Raw genomic sequence first — 21,099 nt, 5'->3', positions numbered from 1 at the left:
ATATCTGGGGGTTACTTTATCTGTCTCTAATGTAAAATTGTATAAAAATAATTATGAAAGGTTGTGGGTCAGGATACAAAGAGACTTGAAAAATTGGGAGAAGTTGCAATTATCTCTTTTGGGAAGAATTGCAGCGATTAAAATGAATGTCCTGCCTAAATTCCTTTTCTTATTTCAAATGATACCTATCTTAAAGAATGAGGTCAATTTAAATGAATGGCAGAAAGGTATCAATAAATTTATCTGGGCGGGGAAAAAACCAAGAGTAAAGCTTAAAATTATACAAGATATTTGTGAGAGGTGGACTCAAGGTACCGAATTTGAAATTGTATTATGATGCTGTGGCCTTAACATTAATTAGTAATTGGGTTAATTTAACAAATGTAGAAATACTCCTCTTGGAGGGTTGGGATTTACTTTTTGGATGGCATGCCTATTTAATTTTTAATAAAAAAGTTGACCGGGTTTTTAAATCCCATATTATAAGGATTTCTTTACTTCGGGTTTGGAGGAAATATTACAGAAGTGATTCTAAAATACCATTATGGGCTATACCTTGGCATGCGATACAGGGGATAAGGAGAGGAGTTAAGATGGATAGCGTTTCTTATGCACAATTGCTTAGATGGGATGGTAAAATTTGGCAGTTAAAATCTTTGGAAGATTTAGCACAAGAAAATATTATATATTCATGGTTTCAGTATAGACAAATAGCGGACAGATGGAAGATAGATCGTAATGTGGGCTTGCTTAGAGAAGATGAAAATTTTGTTATACAAGTAAAAGATCAAAGACGAACTCATATTAAGAGAATTTATGGGTTGCTAGTAGAATTGGACTCAGAACCAGAATTAATTAAAGAATGTATGATTAAATGGGCACAAAATTTTGGTGAACCAGTTCTACTAGATACCTGGGAAATTATCTGGGTGAGAAATGTTAAATTTACACAAGCCCAGAACTTAAGGGAGAATTTTTATAAGATGTTTTATAGATGGCACCTTGATCCACAAAAAATGTCTCGTATGTATCCTGACTTACAGCCTAAATGTTGTAGATGTGGTTGTTTGGATGCTACTTATTACCATATTTGGTGGTCGTGTAAAAATATAAAAGCCTTTTGGATTAAGATATGGTGGAATATTCAAAGAATTTTTAGAAGGAGGGTAAAATTTACCCCACAATTGTTTTTGTTAGGTTTTGTTACCGATTGTGATACTAAGGAGGTTATATTGATGTTAAATTTAATTACAGCCGCAAGGTTGTTAGTAGGGCAATACTGGAAGAAGGAATCTTTGCCTACTTTGCAAGAGTGGTTTTTTAAAGTATCCTATCTGGTGGAAATGGCAAAGATTTCGGCTTTTTTAAAGGATCAATCGCAAGAGAAGTTTTTTGTGGTATGGGAAAAATGGATAGATTTTATACAACATAAGTTGGATATAAAAAATATTACTTAGTTTATCAATAATTTATATACAAATTTTAATATTTTATAGATTGTATTATTTCTTTTTCTCTTTATATGTTTTATTATTATTTTACTTTCTTATATTTCTTTTCTTCTTTCTTTCTCTTTCTTCTTCCTTTTTTTAAGTATTTTCTTTTTTTTCTTTAATATTTATGTCTTTTATATATATATATATATATATATATATATATATATATATATATATATAATTGTTAATTATTCTATTAGTAGTTTAAGTAACGTATTTAGACTTATCTATGGTTTATATATTTTTTTAAGAATTTAAGAAAATTTAACTAAGCCTATATTCAGCTCTGGGAAAGTTGAGGGAGGGAGTGGGAGGCTTGGGGTGGGTTGGGGAGGGTTGTTTTTTCTTATTTTGTAAAATTTTAAAAATTTTCAATTAAAAAAAAAAGGACAATGGCCAGGTGTCTGGCTTGAGCCAGAGATGCTCTCTCATAACAATATTTCCCAGTTTGATTGGGCAATGTGACCTGACCCAGAAGAAGGAAGAAGAAGTTAACGCTTTTATTATTGGGGTTTGGGAGGGATCCAGCCTGAACTTGGTTACTTTCATATGTGCTGATATGGTGTACTCAATAAAGTTTTGCATTAAGAGATTGGAAAGTCTTAAAGGTGTTTGCTTGGTTGGGTCTGCTAGTTGGAATCTTGACAGATTGGTTACTCCCTCCCCCTCAATTTTAGTTTAAAGCCCTTCTAATAAATTAAGCCACTTTTCCCCCTTGAAAATAAATAAAATAAAATTAGCCCCAATGGTTAGCTTGGTTTCCCTCTCACTTGGATTCTTTCAAACAAAAAAGAAAATAAATCACCTCAACTTAATCTTGGAGCCAGATTCCCCCATTTTTTGGCAGTGGGGGGAGGAAAGGTAGTTTTTCAGTCACAGCCAATCTGAGATGCTAAAAAAACCTCCACAAATATTTAGCAGGGGGGAAAAGAATACTGTTCAGAATACCAATCAGCAGTTTGAGGAAGGAAGTATATATAAAATAAATTAATACCAACTGATATGATCCAATTACAGATAGGGAGGGTGGGGGAGGGTGGGGGAAATGGGATCTGTTGTTAATCAATCAACCACCTCCATTATTGGTTGGTTGGAAAATGGGATCCGTTTGGGATGAATAGCCAGTGCATAGAATGCCTCCCTCAAATCCCATGTTTGTAAAGCCAAAATATCTAGTCACCTGATTGTGACCACAATCATGATTGGAACTCTTTGGGAAAGCTCAAGGGTGCCTGCAGGAAAAGCATCTAATTCTAAGCATGCCACTATAGCAGTGGTGGGATTCAGTTGGTTTGCCCCAGTTCAGTAGAACTGGTACCTAATTTCTTTTGAGTTCAGAGAACCGGTTCATGCATGGCAGAAACGGTCCTCCTTCTTTCCAGCTCTGATGTGGTCCTCCATCACTTCCTCTACCATTCAATCAATTCCAACTTTGTGAGATCTTTCTTTTTTCATGAGAAGTTGGAATTGATTGATTGAACTGTGGGACTGCACACGGTGGTGGAGGAAGTGACGGAGGAGCTGGAAAGAAGGTTAGAAAAGAAATGGTTTGGGGACCAAGGATATTTGGCCAGCTGCAGCCAGAGGGCAGCCAAGGTGACTCCAGACCCCAGCCGCCCCTTCGCCTCCTCCTGCTTCCCTGCATGGCTGGTTGATGGGGCTGCACTGTGGAAGGGAGACAGCGGTGGCTTTGATTCCTCCCTGCCAGCCACCCCCCACCCAGCCCCCTGCCTGGAGTCCCTTCTACACAATCCTACATGACTGCGGTGTGGATGAGAGGCTTGGCCAGCGGGGGGTGGCTTTCCTCCACAGAGGCATCCCAACCTTCCTGCCCCCCCCCCTAGTCAGACCCCTTCACCTTCCCCCAGCTGGGACCTGTTGACCCCCCCACCCTCCTACACCTACCCCAGTCCAAGACTTCTGCAGCTCCCCCCAACCATACTCTTCTACCTCCCCAACTGGGACCTCCAGCAATTCTACAACTGGGTGCTCCTCCCCCCCTGCTGGGACCTCCTGCCCCTACCCCAGCTGACCCCCCAAGCAGCCAAGGTGGGAGGAAGGTGAGGCAGAGAACCGGTTGTTAAATTAATTGAAACCCATCCCTGCACTATAGTATGCATTCAGCTGGCAGAAGGAATGTGTACTTATAACAGTCTTTCCTCCCTCCTTCTGTCATTCCTAATTGCTAGGCAAATGCACTGGAAATTTGGACCAGGAACATTAGCTTTACTTTATTTTTCCTCCTCATGCAAATTCATGCCACAATGTCAGAATCCAATTATATTTCATCTCTAGTTATCAACTATGGAAAACCCCATTTCTGCCCTCTCTGGATTCTGTCATACTACGAAGGAGAAGGGAGACGAGCAAAGGGGTTTTATGGCTCTCACTTCCTTCATTACAACTTCAAAGGGACTGAATGTGGATATCACCAAAAGGACTAACCATAGCAATAGGGCCCATCACCTGTCATGTACTCCTCTCTGAAGTCTCCCGCCGGCTGTGAGGAAAGGGGGGTGGAAATGTAACGCTGGTATTGTTGCTGGAAGGATGGTGGAGTGGGGGGGGCTGCTTGGAAACACTTAAAACCTTGAACCATAGGGCTTGAGCCCCAGTCCTGTCTAGAACGCTGCAACCATTTTCTCTTAATAAAGATGCTTGTTTGAAGAAATATTCCAAGAGTTCTGTCTTCTTAAGATGAAAAGTGGGGTGGGTCCTTACATTAGACAAGACCTGCAGAATTAGTTCACCTGGAAGGGAGAACATTGCCGGGGGACTTTGCAAAAAATACCATGTCAGACAACGGAACAGGGAAGGGAGAAAGCCCCCGGAGAGGGAGTCACTGCCCCAACTGAAACCCTGCCAGATGTCGGGATCTGAGAGGTCAGATTCCTCAGGAGAAGAAGTGGTGGAAACATGGGACCACAAACCTCGGTGGTCAATGGGTGTTGGAAAGAAAGGCGAGTAGGAAAAGAAATCAAGAAAGGTAACCCTGAGACAGGGGGCCAACCAACCAGAATGGAAGCTGGACATGGAGAAATCCCTGTATGCAAGTGAAGAGGAAGAGAGCTGGGCACTGTACTTGGGCTAGATCCTAGAGAAAGCTATCATGAAGAGAACCCTCAGCTCCCTAGGAGAGGAGAATTCTGAGCCCCATGGCCAAACCAGCTCCTGGAACTGCAAAGGGAGAGACACCGAGGGGGAAGTGGAACCTGCAGCCCCAGAGACATCTGCTGGTCCCATAGTCCCCACTCCCCGCCGACCCACAGACGACAATTTGGATGGAAGACACTACCACCGACAACCAAGGTACCGACCCATTCAAAGACTCCCACTGCTGGACGTGAGATTCAAGGGGGAGCCGACATGCTCGGGGTTTTTCCTAACCCAAGTCCTCAGCTTTATGGAGGAATATGGGCGGCACATCCCCAGCGACAAAGCCCGTATCTGGATCATGCAATCTGCTCTGGACAGGCCGGCCGCAGATTGGTTGGTGAACTTGCATGACTCCAATGCCCTAGAGCTCAACGATTTCAACCGCTTCATATCCTCTTTGAGAAGGCGATTTGAGGACCCCCTGGCTGATCGCAAAGCCCGCGAAAGGATTAAAACGATGAGACAAGGGAAACGCCCGGTAGCCGAATATACACATGAATTCAGGGCCATTGCCAACAAACTGAACTGGCCGGAAGACATCCTCCTTAGCCATTTCAAAGATGGACTAAATTATGACCTATATGATGCTTGCCTGCCCGGAGGGGACCTACACCAACTTGATGTATGGTACGTCTTGGCAAAGGGAGCAGAAATCGACATACTGAAGAGGCACCGCCAAGGGAAACAATGGAGCCGCTCACCGCCTGAGTTGACACGTGAACCAGTGAAACCATCGGCTACGGTCAAGAAGCAAATGGGGTGCTTCAAGTGCGGGAAAGAAGGGCATCGGGCTGTAGAATGCTGCTCAAAAGCCCCCCAGCACAACCCAGACAGATCACCAGCCCGCAAATCCAGAAAGTCTCCAGCTAAGCCAAAAGAACCTGCTATGAGAATGATGGAGGCTGTGGAATCCCCCACCTCTGCTCATTAGGGAGAACGAACTCCAGTCTACACTGCAGGGCTGGTGGACACCTCAGACGACAGCTCGAAGGGCAAACCCCTGGTAAGTGGGTGACTATATTAATATAGTCATTCAAGACAGTGACTATATTAATTTCCTCCATGCCCGAAGCTGTGAAGGTGAAAGCCTTAATAGACTCTGGCTGCACCCGCTGCCTCATTAGCCCAACGCTAGTGGGGAATCTGGGCATTCCATCGAGGAGACTGGAACAGCCAATCTCATTTGCCCAGTTATATGGGTCCATAGTGGGGGGGGGTGCCAACTACCCTAGCCACTTTACCAATACACCTCTCCCTGAGCAAAGATGAGGAAGACATAATGTTTGTAGTGATCCCAGGCATGGAATGCCCGATGATCCTAGGGATGGAATGGTTAAAAAAATGGAACCCCTGGGTGAATTGGAGGACAGCAGAAATCAAATTCCGAAAGGGGACCCTATAGACTTAAAATCCCAAGGGGAGCTACCAAAATTAAGAACAGAAAAAGCATCCATGGGAGAGGAAAAGGGACTACCAGAAATACCAGAGGAATACAGAGATCTTGCTGAAGTTTTCATTGAGGAGAGAGCGGATGAGCTCCCCCCCCCCACCGACCCATGGACTGTGCCATTGAATTCAAGCCTGGGGCAAAACTACCAAAGCCCAGATTATACTCCATGAGCCCAAAGGAGAAGGAGGAAATGGAAAGATTCATAAAGAAAAACCTAGAAAGGGGGTTCATTGAGCCAGCCAAGCCTAAAGTGGCTGCCCCGGTCCTTTTTAGAGAGAAGAAGGACGGCTCTTTACGCTTATGCATGGATTATAGGGCCCTGAATACAATCAGTGAAAGCAACCTATACCCCTTGCCCCTCATGAAGGACATGTTGTCACACCTCTCGAAAGGGAAATTTTTTTCTAAACTAGACCTAAGGGAAGCTTACTATCAAGTGAGAATTAAAAAAGAGGATGAATGGAAGACTGCATTTAACTGCCCCATGGGGTGCTACTAATTCAAAGTCTTGCCATTTAGATTACAAGGGGGCCCTGCAGTATTTATGCAATTAATCAATGACGTTCTAAGGGAGCATCTATTTAAGGAGGTCCTGCTTTAGTTAGACGACATTCTTATCTTCACCGAATCAAAAGAGGAACATGTAAGCCTAGTCAGAGCGGTTTTAAAGAAACTGTGAGCCGCCCACCTATATGCCAAACTCTCGAAATGCGAATTCCACCAGGAAAGGATAGACTACCTAGGTTATCGCATATCCCCACAGGGCATTGAAATGGACCCAGAGAAGGTCAGAGCAATATCAGAATGGACACCACCCCACACAAGAAAGCAACTACAAAGTTTCCTGGGCTTCGCAAACCTTTACCGCCAATTCATCCCCTCATTTGCCCAGATAGCCCTGCCCCTCACAAACTTACTAAAAATGGAGGGAGCATCCTCAGTAAAACCTAGCCAGCCACTAACATGGACAATGGAGTGCCAAGCAGCATTTGAGAGATTAAAGAGACTTTTTTCTGCCGAACCAGTACTGAGGCATCCAGACATGGATAAACCCTTCGTAATACAGGCGGATGCAAGTGATGTGGCAGTGGAGGCTGTACTATTACAAGAAAATGATGAAGAGGTATTGCAACCCAGTGCATATACATCCAAGAAACTCACAGAAACGGAACAGCGCTGGCCCGTGTGGGAGAAAGAGGAATACAGGATACATTGGTCATTACTCATGTGGCACCAGTTCCTTGAAGGCAATAAAATCCCTTTCCAGGTGTGGACAGACCACAAAAATTTGGAAGCCCTGAAAACACCTAGGAAGCACAACTCCAAGCAAGCCCGCTGGTCCCAGCATTTTCACCAGTTCCAATTTATGCTCAAGCATTTGCCAGGGGGAAAGAACTTCCTCACATGCCCCAATATAATAATAATAATAATAATAATAATAATAATAATAATAATAATAATAATAATAGTAAAGTTGGAAGGGACCTTGGAGGTCATCTAGTCCAACTCCCTGCTCGGGCAGGAAACCCTACACCATTTCGGACAAATGGCTGTCCAGTCTCTTCTTAAAAACTTCCAGTGTTGGAGCATTTACTGCTTCTGGAGGCAAGCTGTTCCACTGATTAATTGTTCTCACTGTCAGGAAGTTTCTCCTTAGTTCTAGGTTGCTTCTCTCCTTGATTAGTTTCCACCTGTTGCTTCTTGTCCTGCCTTCAGGTGCTTTGGAAAATAGCTTAATTCCCTCTTCTTTATGGCAGCCCCTGAGATATTGAATACTGCTATCATGTCCCCCCTTGTCCTTCTCTTCGTTAAACTAGACATACCCAATTCTAGCAACCGTTCCTTATATGTTTTAGCCTCCAGTCCCCTAATCATCTTTGTTGCTCTTCTCTGTACTCTTTCTAGAGTCTCAACATCTTTTTTACATCGTGGTGACCAAAACTGGATGCAGTATTCCAAGTGTGGCCTTACCAAGGCATTGAAGAGTGGTATTAATACTTCACGTGATCTTGATTCTATCCCTCTGTTAATGCAGCCTAGCACTGTGTTGGCCCTTTTGGCAGCTGCAGCACACTGCTGGCTCATATTTAAGTGATTGTCCACTAGGACTCCAAGATCCCTCTCACAGTTACTACTATTGAGCATGATGCCATCTATGCTGTACTTGCATTTGGTTTTTCTTGCCTAAATGTAGAACCTTGCTTTTTTCACCATTGAATTTCATTTTGTTAGTTAGTGCCCAGTGTTCAAGTCTGTCCAGATCCTTCTGTATCTTAAGCCTGTCTTCTGGAGTGTTGGCTATTCCTGCCAGCTTGGTGTCATCTGCAAATTTGATGAGTTCCCCATCTATCATATAATATAACAGCACGCGAGCCACTGACTCTAAACCGATGATGGTAGAATCACAACTGGCACTGCCAGTAACCACCAGAACCCAAGCTTAATTAAAACCACAGCCAAACCGGAATTGAATTCCAGAAAAATTTGGAAACAGATGAATGGTTCCAGAAAAATAAACACGTGTACAATGAGAGACGGGCTGCCTTGGGTGAGGGAAAAGTTATATATACCAACAACCCAAAGAGTCACATTGATGCAGCTTTGCCATGATACAAAATCAGCAGGGCATTTTGGATTTGTAAAAATATTACACTTAATTAAACGGCAATTTTGGTGGCCATCCATTAAAAAGGACATAGAAAGTTACGTGGCCAGCTGCCCAAAGTGTACAATTGCAAAGAGGTTGTAAGGGAAAGTGCCTGGACTGTTACAAACAGTGGCAAATCCCTCAGCCCCCTGGAGGGAAATAGCCATGGATTTTATAGTGGAATTATCAGAAAGCAATGGGAATACTGTTGTCTGGACGGTCACAGACTTTTTTTCCAAACAGGTGCACTTTATCCCTTGCCAAAAGATTCCCACCACAAAAGCCTCAGCGAAACTTTTCATGCAGCATATTTACAGATTGCATGGGGCACCCCAATAGGGGACTGCAATTTACGTCTGCATTTTGGAAGGAAATTTTATCCCTCTTAGGGACCACTCAGGGACTGACATCTAGCCATCATCCACAAGGAGATGGACAAACAGAACGGGTTCACTCAGTACTTGAGCAATATTTAAGATGCTTTATTGATTTCCAACAGTCCCATTGGACAGACCTACTCCCTTTCACAGAAGTTGCCTACAATAATGCAGTCCACTCCAGTACAGGTTACACTCCTTTTCAAATTGCCATCGGTCAAAGTTTCAATCCCATGCCTGAACTAACCCCAAACGAACCGGCGATCCCATCACTGAAAGAATAGATGGAACAATTACAAAACACCTGGCCAATAGTCAGAAAAGCACTAGATGAAGCTAGGCAGGCATACAAAGCACAAGCCGGTAAAAAAAAGGTGGAGACTACACCATTCATTACAGGAGAAATGGTGTACTTATCTACAAAATACCTAAAGTCCCTACAACCCTGTAAAAAACTTGGACCAAACTATGTAGGGCCTTTTCCAATTAAAAGAATCATAAACCCAGTAACAGTAGAATTAGAATTACCCAAAAATCTCAGGCAAATACACCCAATTTTTCATTGCAGCTTGCTGAAAAAAGAGCATCAGTCATCATTACAGCCAAAAATCCTCACCACCACCACCTCCAATCATGGTGGAGAGTGAACAACACTTCGAGATAAAGGAAATCCTAGATTCTAGGAGATATCATGGAGCAACTCAGTATCTAGTAGCATGGAAACACCTCCTTACCTCACAAAATGAGTGGGTCCATAAACGTCATGTCAGAGCCCCGAAGCTATTAAAGAAGTTTCACACAGAGTATCCTAACAAGCCAGACTAACTTGTATACCTGTTTTGTTTTCTTTTCAGGTGGTTCTATCTTATTTTTAAGGGGGCAAGATGTCAGAATCCAATTATATTTCATCTCTAGTTATCAACTATGGAAAACCCCATTTCTGCCCTCTCTGGATTCTGTCATACTACGAAGGGGAAGGGAGATGAGCAAAGGGGTTTTGTGGCTCTCACTTCCTTTGTTACAATTTCAAAGGGACTGAATGTGGATATCACCAAAAGGACTAACCATAACAATAAGGCCTATCACCTTTCATGTACTCCTCTCTGAAGTCTCCCTTCCGCCGCCCGTGAGGAAAGGGGGGTGGAAATGTAACTCCTGGGATTGTCGCTGGAAGGACGGTGGAGTGGGGGGGGGCTGCTTCGGAACACTTAACACCTTGAACTGTAGGGCTTGAGCCCCAGGTCCTGTCTAGAACACCTGCAACCATTTTCTCTTAATAAAGATGCCTGTTTGAAGAAATATTCCAAGAGTTCTGTCTTCTTAAGATGCGAAGTGGGTTGGGTCCTTTATTTTTCTTTTATTTTTATTAAATACTCTGGCCATTCTAATTTGTTTTATCTTAAAATGGTATTATCAGATCAATTTGACTCCATCTCTCTGTCTACACCAAGTATGGCTCAGTAGTCTGCATTTCACCACGGTAGGACTGAATCTAAACCCTCTTAGATATTTTAGAATATATACACATGCATGCACACTCATCTTTCATGTTTTATTCAAATTAACTGCAATCTCTGTATTCTAATTCTGGTCTATGACCAAATAAAGATTTGAGAGTGAGATTTTACTTTGTGTGGAGTGAGTGTGAGGAATGTCCTGTTATGGGAACTGTAGCAATTTAGGGCATATATGCTTTAAACTCTCCTACTGATCTACTGGAGGCATTCCCCAGTTGTTTTTTCAGCTTTTTGATCAATCAAAGGTCAGCTTCAACTTGTTTTGTGAAATCCTGGAGTGTGGACATGGAATGAAAATAGTGCCTATGCAACTACCAGTATCTCTAGTATTTGATGAAAAGGAGTATATATATATATATATATATATATATATATATATATATATATATATATACATATATATACATATACACATATACACATACACACACACACACACACACACACACACACACACACATATATATATCTTAGCATGTTTACATAAAATATTTGTATCCCGCCTTTAAAATAAATCCATAAATAAATAAAATAAATAAATATTTTAAACAAAATAAAATAAATCCATAACATTTATGACATTTCTGCTTCTCGTTTCAACCAAAGATTTTTAGGGCATATTGTTTTTGCTTTTTTGTTTGAATGTTTCTGATTGGCTACCATGAACAACAGAAAACACTGATTTGTAGTTTTTGCAATATACTTTTGTATTATCTATTTCCATCTCACCCAAAAAAATCAAAGGAAGGCTTTCTGTAGCTTTTCACTAAATTAATGTTTGCATTTAGGAAGCATCTCTCTGTTTGTTACAATGCTTTAATGAATAGCATTGGAAAGATATTTTTGGTTACACAGTAAATAATATGTTAAGTTGCACCTGTATGGATTTGGATGATTTCTTCATAGGTATGTTTGAAATAAAAAGCAATTCACTTCGGAATTTGAATTTCTAGAACAGAAAATCCAACACTACAGTTCAGTAGATTGTGTTGATTCTTCACTGTTCTTTTTTTAGAACATTGAGCTAAAAGTGGAAGTGGAGAGCCTGAAGCAAGAGCTCCAGGAGAAGCAGCAAAGTTTAGATAAAGCATGGTAAGCAAAGTATATCATGTAGATTAAAGTTTTATGAACACGGGCCCTGATCAATATAAGTCACAAATGTAATATGCTACATTAAGAAGCACCAAACTTTTTCTATAAAATATCAAATCTTGCCTCTCCTCCACCTCTATGGACCCTGAAAGTCTCAAGGCCAAGGAGTATGGCAGCCATTGAATGGCACTGCCAGCAAGGAGGCCATGGAAGTCCATAATCTCACTTGCATTCTAATGTGTCCTATATGGAGGTGACTTTTGCTTTCAACAGCTCCTCAACCTATGACCACAACTAGGAGAAGAATTTTCATTGCTAAGCAAGGCAGTTGTTAATTGAATCATGCCTCATTTTATGACCTTTTTTGCTATGGTTGTTAAATCACTGCAGTTAAGTGGATTATGCAGTTATTAAGCAAATCCAGCTTCCTCCATTGACATTGCTTGTCAGAAGCTGGCTGGGAAAGTTGCAGATGGCAATCACATGACTCCAGGATACTGCAACCATTGTAAATATTCAAGTGCCTGAATTTTGATTACAGGACCATGAGAAAGTGTGAGGACCAGTCATAAGTAACTTTTTTCAGTGTCGTAAAATGAATGGTTATAAATCGAAAACTATCTGTATTCATACTATTAAAACGGTGATTATATGGAGTATTTGATTCCCTTGTTAAAAACAGATCCATTGTCTACTAGTCTGCTTTTACATCCAATTCAAGTACTAAATATGACCATATTCTCTTCCCATGTGCCTGCAAATCATTTGTATAACTGATTGTTCATTAGGTATAAACACTAAAAAGCAAGAAGAATTCTTACTTTCAAAATAATTGGAAATAATAGTTGATGCTTATTTTTGCCTCTTGTCTTGGCTTCTAGAAAAATGAGAGAACTCTTTTTAAAATGGAGTCTGGGAAACCTGGGATAATGGTTTAGCTGGGGAGTCCATTTACTTGCTTGTCGCTCTCTTATGAATGCTTATATTGAGTCCTGGGGGGGGGGTCCTAAGGAGAAAGCAATTCCTGCAAAGGAAACAAAAGTACAGGTTAGGAATCCCCCCTGGACTTCTGAGGATGCCTGTCCTAGAACTTTTGTATTCATCTGTCTGCCTTCACATTGGTATATTTCACCCAGGCAGCTTCTGACAAGGGGTAACCTTTCCATTGCATTAAATATTGTAATTTTCCCTTATATAATCTAGAGCCAATGATGTGTTTTATCTCATAGTGAGTTTCCCCATCTATTAAAGCGGGACCAGATGGTTTCTTAGGGATTGGCCTCAAGGATGACTCTGTGATTGGTTTTAACAAGCTGCAATGGAAAATGGGGTGGACCTTCCCTAATAGCCTTGGGAGCTTTAACTGAACTGTGACAAGATTTATAATTCTGACTATAGGGAAAGGAATGAGAAACTGAGGTCCCAATTTCATGCTTGGTAATTTTAGTCTTAAATATTTAGTAGAGAGGTAAACCTTCTCCCACACGTGAAATGGCTTCTGGGAAGACTGCTTCTTATCGGTTGTGTTCTTTATACTGTACATCTTAGCAATTTGGGCTAAAGCTTTTTTTATGTTCGCTCGAACATTTTGCAAAAAGGTCACCCACTGATCTAGAGTCTGCGAAGTGGGAGGTTCCTGGAAATATATGGGCATAGGAACAAGCTCCCGAACAGTAGCTATCTTAAATGGAGTAAGCCCAGTGCTACTGTGAACTTTATTATTGTATGCCACTTCAGCGAAAGGTAGGAGGTCCGCCCAATTAGTCTGTTGGTAAACATAGCATCTGAGGTATTGTTCCACCATTGCATTCGCAAGTTCAGCCAATCCATTCATACTCATATGAAAAGCAGATGAAAGTCCCTGGGTGGACCCAATCAGTTTTACAAACTCCCTCCAGAATTTTGCAGTAAATTGATATAATCCTTTTCAAGGCATCCGTGGAGTCAATAGATGTGTTTTAAAAATAACTGAGCCAGTTTCTGGGCAGACAGAAGTCCCAAACAAGTGATGAAATGTGCTTGCTTTGAAAAAATGTCAATGACAGTCCAGATTAATGTGCTTCCCCTACTTTCAGGCAACTCAACAATAAAATCCATGGCTATTTCCTCCCAGGGTTGGGAAGGATCTGCCACCTTCTGCAACAGATCAGGAGGTTCACCAGGGCATTTTTTCATAGCTACACAGTGGCATAATTTTTTACATAACTTTCAATGTCTTTTTTCATTCCTGGTCACCAAAACTGCCACTGCACCAAGTGTAAAGTTTTTAGGAGGGCTTGAATTCTGAGGGACATTGGAAGGTACAGTTTAGATCTCTTCCAGGCTAGCCCATCCCAATAGGTTAATAGTGATCTATTGCTGCTGAACCAGGGGTCCATTCTTAGTTCCTCTTTGAGATTTTGTGTTAGACGGCTCTCAGGCTCATCAGATTTCCTCTGTGATTGACCTTCGTAGTTACCTGAGAAGCTGACTGTGGTAGAGGAATGATGGAATTGATAATTTCTTCCCGGGGACTTTTATATTGGGGCATTCTAGATAATATATCCACCAGAAAGTTTTTCCCCCAACACAGAGGTATTTGAGAGTGAAATTAAAATGGTTAAAATACTGTGCCCACCAAATTTGTTTAGGGGACAACTTTTGAGGGGTTTTTACTGCCTCTAAGTTTTTATGATTAGTCCACACTTCAAAAGGCACTTTGCTCCCTTCCAAGAAATGGCACCAAGTTAGGAGTGCCCATCTTACTACAAAAGCCTCCTTCTCCCAAACAGCCCACCGCCTCTCCATGTTTGAAGGTTTCCTTGAGGTATAGGCACAGGGTTGTAGATCACCCTTAAGATTTCTGTATAGGAGAATAGTGCCCACTGCAACATCACTTGCATTGGCTTGGATGATGAATTGTTCCTCAGGATCAAAACTGGTTCTTCTGTGAGTCTTTTCAATTACTCAAAAGCAGCCTGGCATTCCATAGTCCCGTGGTGGCACCGATGCCAGAGGCGGCACTCAGAGCCCTCTCTGTGGGCATGCGCGCCATCGCCCCAGTCCTATGCCTTTAACTGGGTTTTATAAAACTTTTTCGCTTTAGGCCTCTGCTGCCGTGTGCAAAAAAAAAGGTTCAATCAATCAATTTCAACTTCTCATGGGGGAAAAAAAGATCTTGCAAAGTTGGAATTGATTGATTGAACTTGTTAGTCCCGCCAAGTCTGCCATTACCACCAAAGCCACACCCAGCCAATGAGCCATGCCCACCCAATGAGCCACACCTACCCAATGGGCCACGCCAACCTGGCACCCAACGATACATAAGAGGGTTTTGGGTTGCAGTTTGGGCACTCGGTCTCTAAAAAGTTTGCCATCACTGTCATAGTCCATTACAATGGCTGACAAGATCAGGACTCCCCCCTCCTTTTTTAGTCTTCAATAGTTCAGTAATTGGCATAGCTATTTTTGCAAAGCAGGGGATGAACTGCCTATAAAAAGTTGTGAACCCCCAAAAACTTTGAAGCTGCTTATGGGTCCATGGGGGCTGCCATTCTAGCACTGCAGGGTCCATCTCTACTCTTTCACTAGAGATTCGGTATCCCAGGTAATCGAGGCACGTTTGGTGAAATTTGCATTTAGACAGCTTAGCATAAAGACTAGCTTTCAGCAGCTTCTTGAGAACCTCGCAAACTAATTTGATGTGCTCCTCCTTGGTCTCAGTATAGATAAGGATATCATCGAGGTAAACTAAAACTCCCTTGTATAGGTGATCAGGTAGCACTTGGTTAATCAACTGCATAAACATGGCAAGAGCCCTCTGGAAACCAAACATAACTTTGAACTCAAAACTACCCAGGGGCAATTGGGTGTCATAAAGTACATCTCTAGGTGCAATGGCTCTGTTAGGTGCATTGCAGAGGAACCTCCAATAAAAGACCCATCTGCCTGTTCAAATTTCATGGCCAGAGGCAATAATTTACTGTGAATGCCCTGCTTAAGCACTGTGGGGAGGTTGATTAGGCATCTAGTGCAACCTGAGTCTATCAAAACGTTTAAGTCTGTTTGGGTCCCTGGTTTTGGCACTATAATTTTGGTGGGAATAGTGAAAGGTGGGATGGCTTGACTTGCCATCAGATCATCTTTGCCCTCCTCATCGCTATAAGGTGCCGGCACTTGCTGGCATTCCAGTGGAACTCTTGCTTTCCCCTGTGATGGAGAGGAGATTTGGATGGCTTGCTCCTGCTGGGCCCAATTAGATTTCTCTCATCCTGCTCCTGATGGTTTTCTTGGCTTAGTGGTCAAAGCAGGTGCAGTTTTGACTTGAGGGGCCGAAGCTAGGCACTCAGCATCATGATGACCCTGCTGCCCACATCTAAAACACTTGATAAGGACTCCAGCAGGTGCTTGGAGTGCTCAGAGAGGTAGCCTCATTTCCATTTCTCTGGAACCCATCTCAGCTTTGGTTTGGTGGTAGCTGGCTTCTTGGCTTAATCTAACTCGATATCCAAAGCTGCTGTCATACTGTACCAATTTCGTAGTTGATTTGGAATCCCTCAGTAGATGCATGTTTGGAGTAGGTCATGGTCCAGCCCCTTCTTGAAATATCAGATGAGCTATTGTTCTGACCACTATCCTAACCAACCAGCAACCTTCTGGAATTCCCAAACATATTCTTTTGCTGGGTGTCCTCACTGCTTTAAATGGTCGATCTCTTTTTCTGCCTGCAATGCCTGGGACTCATCCTCAAATCTTGCTCTCAATTGCTCCATGAATAGGTTCACATCTAGCAATTCCATAGCCCCTTCATCATGAAGGTTGGTCACCCACTCAGCTTCTTCCCCCTTTAAGTTTGTTGTCACTGCATTCACCATTGCGGCATTGTCAGGGTAGGCATAAACATAGCGATCAAAGTGGACTCACACTTGGTTTAGGAAGAAAGATAACTTTTCAGGGTCTCCATCAAACATAGGTTTAATAGGAGGTGGCTCCATAGGTTGGGGTGCCAAATACCCAGGTTGCTGGGCAGCCTGCCGATCCTGCAGTCATGGCCATATCACCCTCCATAATCCTCTTTCCTGGACCCCTGGGTTTGCAGGGGGCTCAGTTAGGATTGGGGGCTTGACACTACTGCCGATGGAAGAGCAGGTGATGCAGCACAGGCCCCAGCAACGGGACTGGGACTCCAGTGAGCGGGTGGAAGTGACAGCTATGTCCTTGCCTTACTCCCCATTGAGCACTTGCACTGTGTAGCAGGAACTACTTCTTTGACTTCCAGCCAGTCAAACTTTTTAAACTGTGGACCGCTAGCTGGTACTTACACTCTGCAGATTCATTCCAACTGGTCGACCCCTTCATCTTCTTTTGTGAGGCAGATGAAGGACCATGCAGTAGAATCAATAAAAGCTTATCTTCAGCAGTCTTGGGGGCGCTTTTGAGCTGAGGGGCTGTCTCTGCCCGATAGAGGTCTGCCAGGATTGTGACTCCCTCCTGCAGTACCAACTTCCCAGGTTGGATTATCCGGTTCTTCGGCTGAGCCCCTGTCATCAGCACTTCCTCATTGATCAGAGCAGCCGCTTGCACTCTGATGGCAGAATCCCAGTGGCGGATTCATCCTTCTTCTTCTTCATTGCAGATTCTTCACTGAATCTTTGCTGGTCTCCCAAAAGTGGCGGGTAGGTGGCCGGGGCTCAGCATCCCAGGGAAAAAAAGTTTTGTGTGAGACTTGGTTTAATACCATGGTTCCGCTGCCAAGACCAACAAAATCAGAACTCCGAGGCTAGAGGTTTCCTCAAAGAACATATTTATTGATTACAAAATATCAGCACGGTCAAAAGTGAAACCAAGTCTGAAATTCCCTCTAAAGAATTACACTACTACAAAGTCAAACTTCCCACCCCAAGCTATGCAATCAGCTACATTCCTTAATAGAATAATTTGGCGGGCTTTCTAACAAAACGCCTAACCTTCTAAGCTAACTGATAGAATGACCATGGTTTCCATGGGACTCAGAACTGTTTAGACTAGCAAAGACACTCCACACCCCTGCCTTTCTTGTGGCAACCTAGAATGAGCAAGGTGGATTTGGCCAGATTTGTTGTAGAATTGACACACTTTTGATACCCTAAACCAGTGGTCCCCAACCTTTGCGGCTTGGCAATAGTCATTCTATAATTAAAGGTTTACTGTCACATAAAGATAAATCATATCCTTCCAATGTGCTTATCTCCAAACCATCACAGATCCAGATTAAATATGCATTTAGCCATTGCGGTTTTAAAGGAATATTTTCCCTTTTCTCCTGACAGAAGCCTTGTCATATGAAAAATCTGTAATGCCTGGTGAACAATTTTGGTAATAGTATGATTACTACATTTACTATTTACATTACATTAATACAGTGGTGTATTTCCTGCACACATCAGCTAACTGATTAGCTAAGGGTTCATCTATGTCCTTCAGTTGGTTGGATGGCCTGTAATACAAAGGTACAGGTAGTCCTCAAGGTATGAACCTAATGGAGCCTGGCTATTAGGCTCGCAAGTCCAAAAATTCATCAAATGAATCAGACTCAGTTTTACACATTTTTAAAATCAAATTCATTAATTAAATTATATGGGTTGTTAAATGAATGAAGATCAGACTTACTATTTCCTCTGATAGCTGCCAAGTTAACTGAACTGGGAGGATTTCCCACCAGCTGCCCATCAGCTATTTCCAGTGCCAGGCTCAGGAACTAAACTACCTCCAAGCAGGGCTTACAGCCATTGCAGTTATATTTTTAAAAAAGAAACTGCTGCTAGCCAGCTCAGTTGTGTGTGTGTGTGTGTGTGTGTGTGTGTGTGTGTGTGTGTATGTGTGTGTGTTTATTGCTTTAAAATAGTCTTCAGCCAGGCACCCAGAGGGAGATGGGGGAAGAATTTGCAGAACTCTCAGCTTGCAATAGTAACAGAGATGAAAGAGACCTTGAGGTCATCTAGTCTAACCCACTGCTTTCATAAGAGAGTATTTCTGATAAATGCCTACTCAGTTTCTTCTTAAAATGTTTCAGTGATGGGGCACCCACAACTTCTGGAGGCAATTTAAACTGAAAACCTACAAACTACAGTAATATATGCTAATATCCAAAATAAAAGCTCAATACTTTGCAAACACAATAGTTTACAAAGTACAGTACTTAAAAAGCAGAGCAGTTCCCAAAGTGCTTGCAAATTGTTTGCTTGCAAACACTATAGCAGGGGTGTCAAACTGCCAGCTCACAGGCTGGTTGCATCATATAGATGCCATGCCCACCCCAGCTCCAGCAATACATCACATGATGGTGGCGAGTTTGACATCCGTGCATTATAGAATAACAAAAAAAATTTTTTTTAAATACTTAGAATTGTTTTCCTCCTGGCAGATGCTGAAGGGTAAAGTTAAAATGATTGAAATATTGAGTCTACTGGATCTGCTTGGGGGGCAGTTTTTTGGGTGTCTTGAGAGCCTCCAAATTCTTGTGATCCATCCACACCTTGAAAGGAATCTTGCTATCCTCCAGAAACTGCCTCCCAGTAAACAACATCTAACAGTCTAGAAATCCAAAATTCTCACAATGACATTCCTTTTTTTCTTTGGGGACATCTAAGCTACTTTATTTCTTATCACTGGAACACTTAGATGGAGAATAACAGTTGAAAAAGACCTTGTAGGTCAGCGGTTCCCAACCTTTTCTATACCCCACACCCCTATACTCTGCTTCTGATATATTCTCGCACCCCCTGACAAAAGTTCAAAATAACAACAACAAATTGTGTATAAACACTATAATTTTGAAATTTTTAAACCCACATTTTTGCCCCCCCCCCAGAATATCATCTCGCACCCCCAGTTGGGAACTCCTGTTGTAGGTCTTCTAGTCCAACCCCTGCTCAAGCAGGAGACCCAATATCATTTCTGACAAGTGGCCATCCAGTCTCTTCTTGAAAGCCTCCAGTGGTGAAGCACCCACAACTTCTGAAGGCAAGCTATTCCATTGGTTGATTGCTCTCACTGTCAGAAAAATTCTCCATATTTCTAGGTTAAATCTCTCCTTGATCAGTTTCCATCCATTGTTCCTTGTCTGGCCTTCAGGTGCTTTGGAAAATAGGTTGTCCCCCTCTTCTCTGTGGCAGCCCCTCAAATATTGGAACACTGGTCCTGGTCCTTCTCTTCACTAGACTAGCCATGCCCAGTTCTTGCAACTGTTCTTCATATGTTTTAGCCTCCATGCCCCTAATCATCTTTGCTGCTCTTCTCTGCACTCTTTCTAGAGTCTCAACATCTTTTGATAGTGCAGGCAAACCCAAATAAAGAAAAACAAAACCCTTACGATTTACATTTCCTTTTGCCCTTAGGACCAGTCATGAACCCAGACACCACAAAGGAAAAACTCATGACAATTAAAATATTATCTCCAGTGTAAAGAACATAGAAGGGACACTGTTATGTTCCAGCTGAAAAGCCCAACCAAGCAAAACACTAGAGACATGATGAGCTCCAATGTTAACTTTATTAGGCATAAACAATCTGGCTAGTTTGAAGTAAAGCTAACTCTGAAATTATGGCAGAAACAGATAATTAAAAGAGCAAAACTTTCCCTCCCCTCTCTGACAGTTCAGGTCACATTGTCCAATAAATCTTCCAGCAATTGTTATGAAAAGAAACTTCAGTCCATCAAAACATTCTCTCAATGGGCTCTCATGCTGATAGGGAGCACCTGTGAATCCCAAACTTTTCCATTCTCCCCCACCCACCGTAACTGTTGGCAAGCTAACAGCTCTACAGTGGTCCTAAAGACAGTAGTGTTCATAGCTTGATAGACTGTCTCCCTACAAGAAAAAGGGCACCTGGAAAACAAAAGGAATACACATTATTGCTTGTTAGTTCCCCCTCATGTTGGTCCCAGTTTCCAGGGGTATTTAATATGGAATCACTTCACCAAATAATCTGCTTGTACGTGCTGGGCTTTTACCCATCTAGCTTCTGATATCTGGTAACCCCCCCCCCATAGAATTAAGTACTGCAATTTTCCCTTGTGGATTCTAGATCAAGGATCTGCTTAACCTCATAGTGCATTTTCTTCTCTACCATTATTGGGGCTGGGGCTGCTTCCCTGCTGACCTCATTGTGGATCCACTGTGTGGCTTCAGTACGCTGCAGTGGAATACTGGGTGAACTTTACCTAACAGCCTTGGTAGTTTTAATTCTACTGTCACTGGATTTATGATCTTTAAATAGGGAAATGACTGACGAACTTTGCCCCTAGTTTCTTGCAAATTTGCTTCAACTTAAGATACTTAGTAGACATATACACTTTATCCCCTACATGGAATGTATCCTGCGGAGCTCACTTTTTATCCACTTG

The 21,099-nt window shown here is 42.3% G+C and overlaps 1 protein-coding gene across 4 annotated transcripts in view; it reads left to right on the top strand.

Moving 5' to 3' along the window:
* The window catches only part of LOC120300202 (phosphodiesterase 4D interacting protein), a 247,225-nt gene that overhangs the window by 37,103 nt on the left and 189,023 nt on the right, over positions 1-21,099 (top strand). For 3 of the 4 annotated variants that reach the window (XM_039325906.1, XM_039325904.1, XM_039325903.1), the window contains exon 2: positions 11,659-11,735. The exons of the other annotated variant lie outside the window; for it this stretch is intronic. In XM_039325906.1, the coding sequence (XP_039181840.1) occupies positions 11,659-11,735 (77 nt within the window). The remainder of the gene's footprint in view (positions 1-11,658; positions 11,736-21,099) is intronic. 4 annotated transcript variants of the gene reach the window in all.

The sequence above is a fragment of the Crotalus tigris genome, unplaced genomic scaffold (assembly GCF_016545835.1).
Source record: "Crotalus tigris isolate CLP2741 ecotype Arizona unplaced genomic scaffold, ASM1654583v1 scf7180000024339.11422700, whole genome shotgun sequence".
Lineage (NCBI taxonomy): Eukaryota > Metazoa > Chordata > Lepidosauria > Squamata > Viperidae > Crotalus > Crotalus tigris.
The sequence above is the reverse complement of the archived record's forward strand: the minus strand, read 5'-3'. Positions and strand labels throughout refer to the sequence as shown.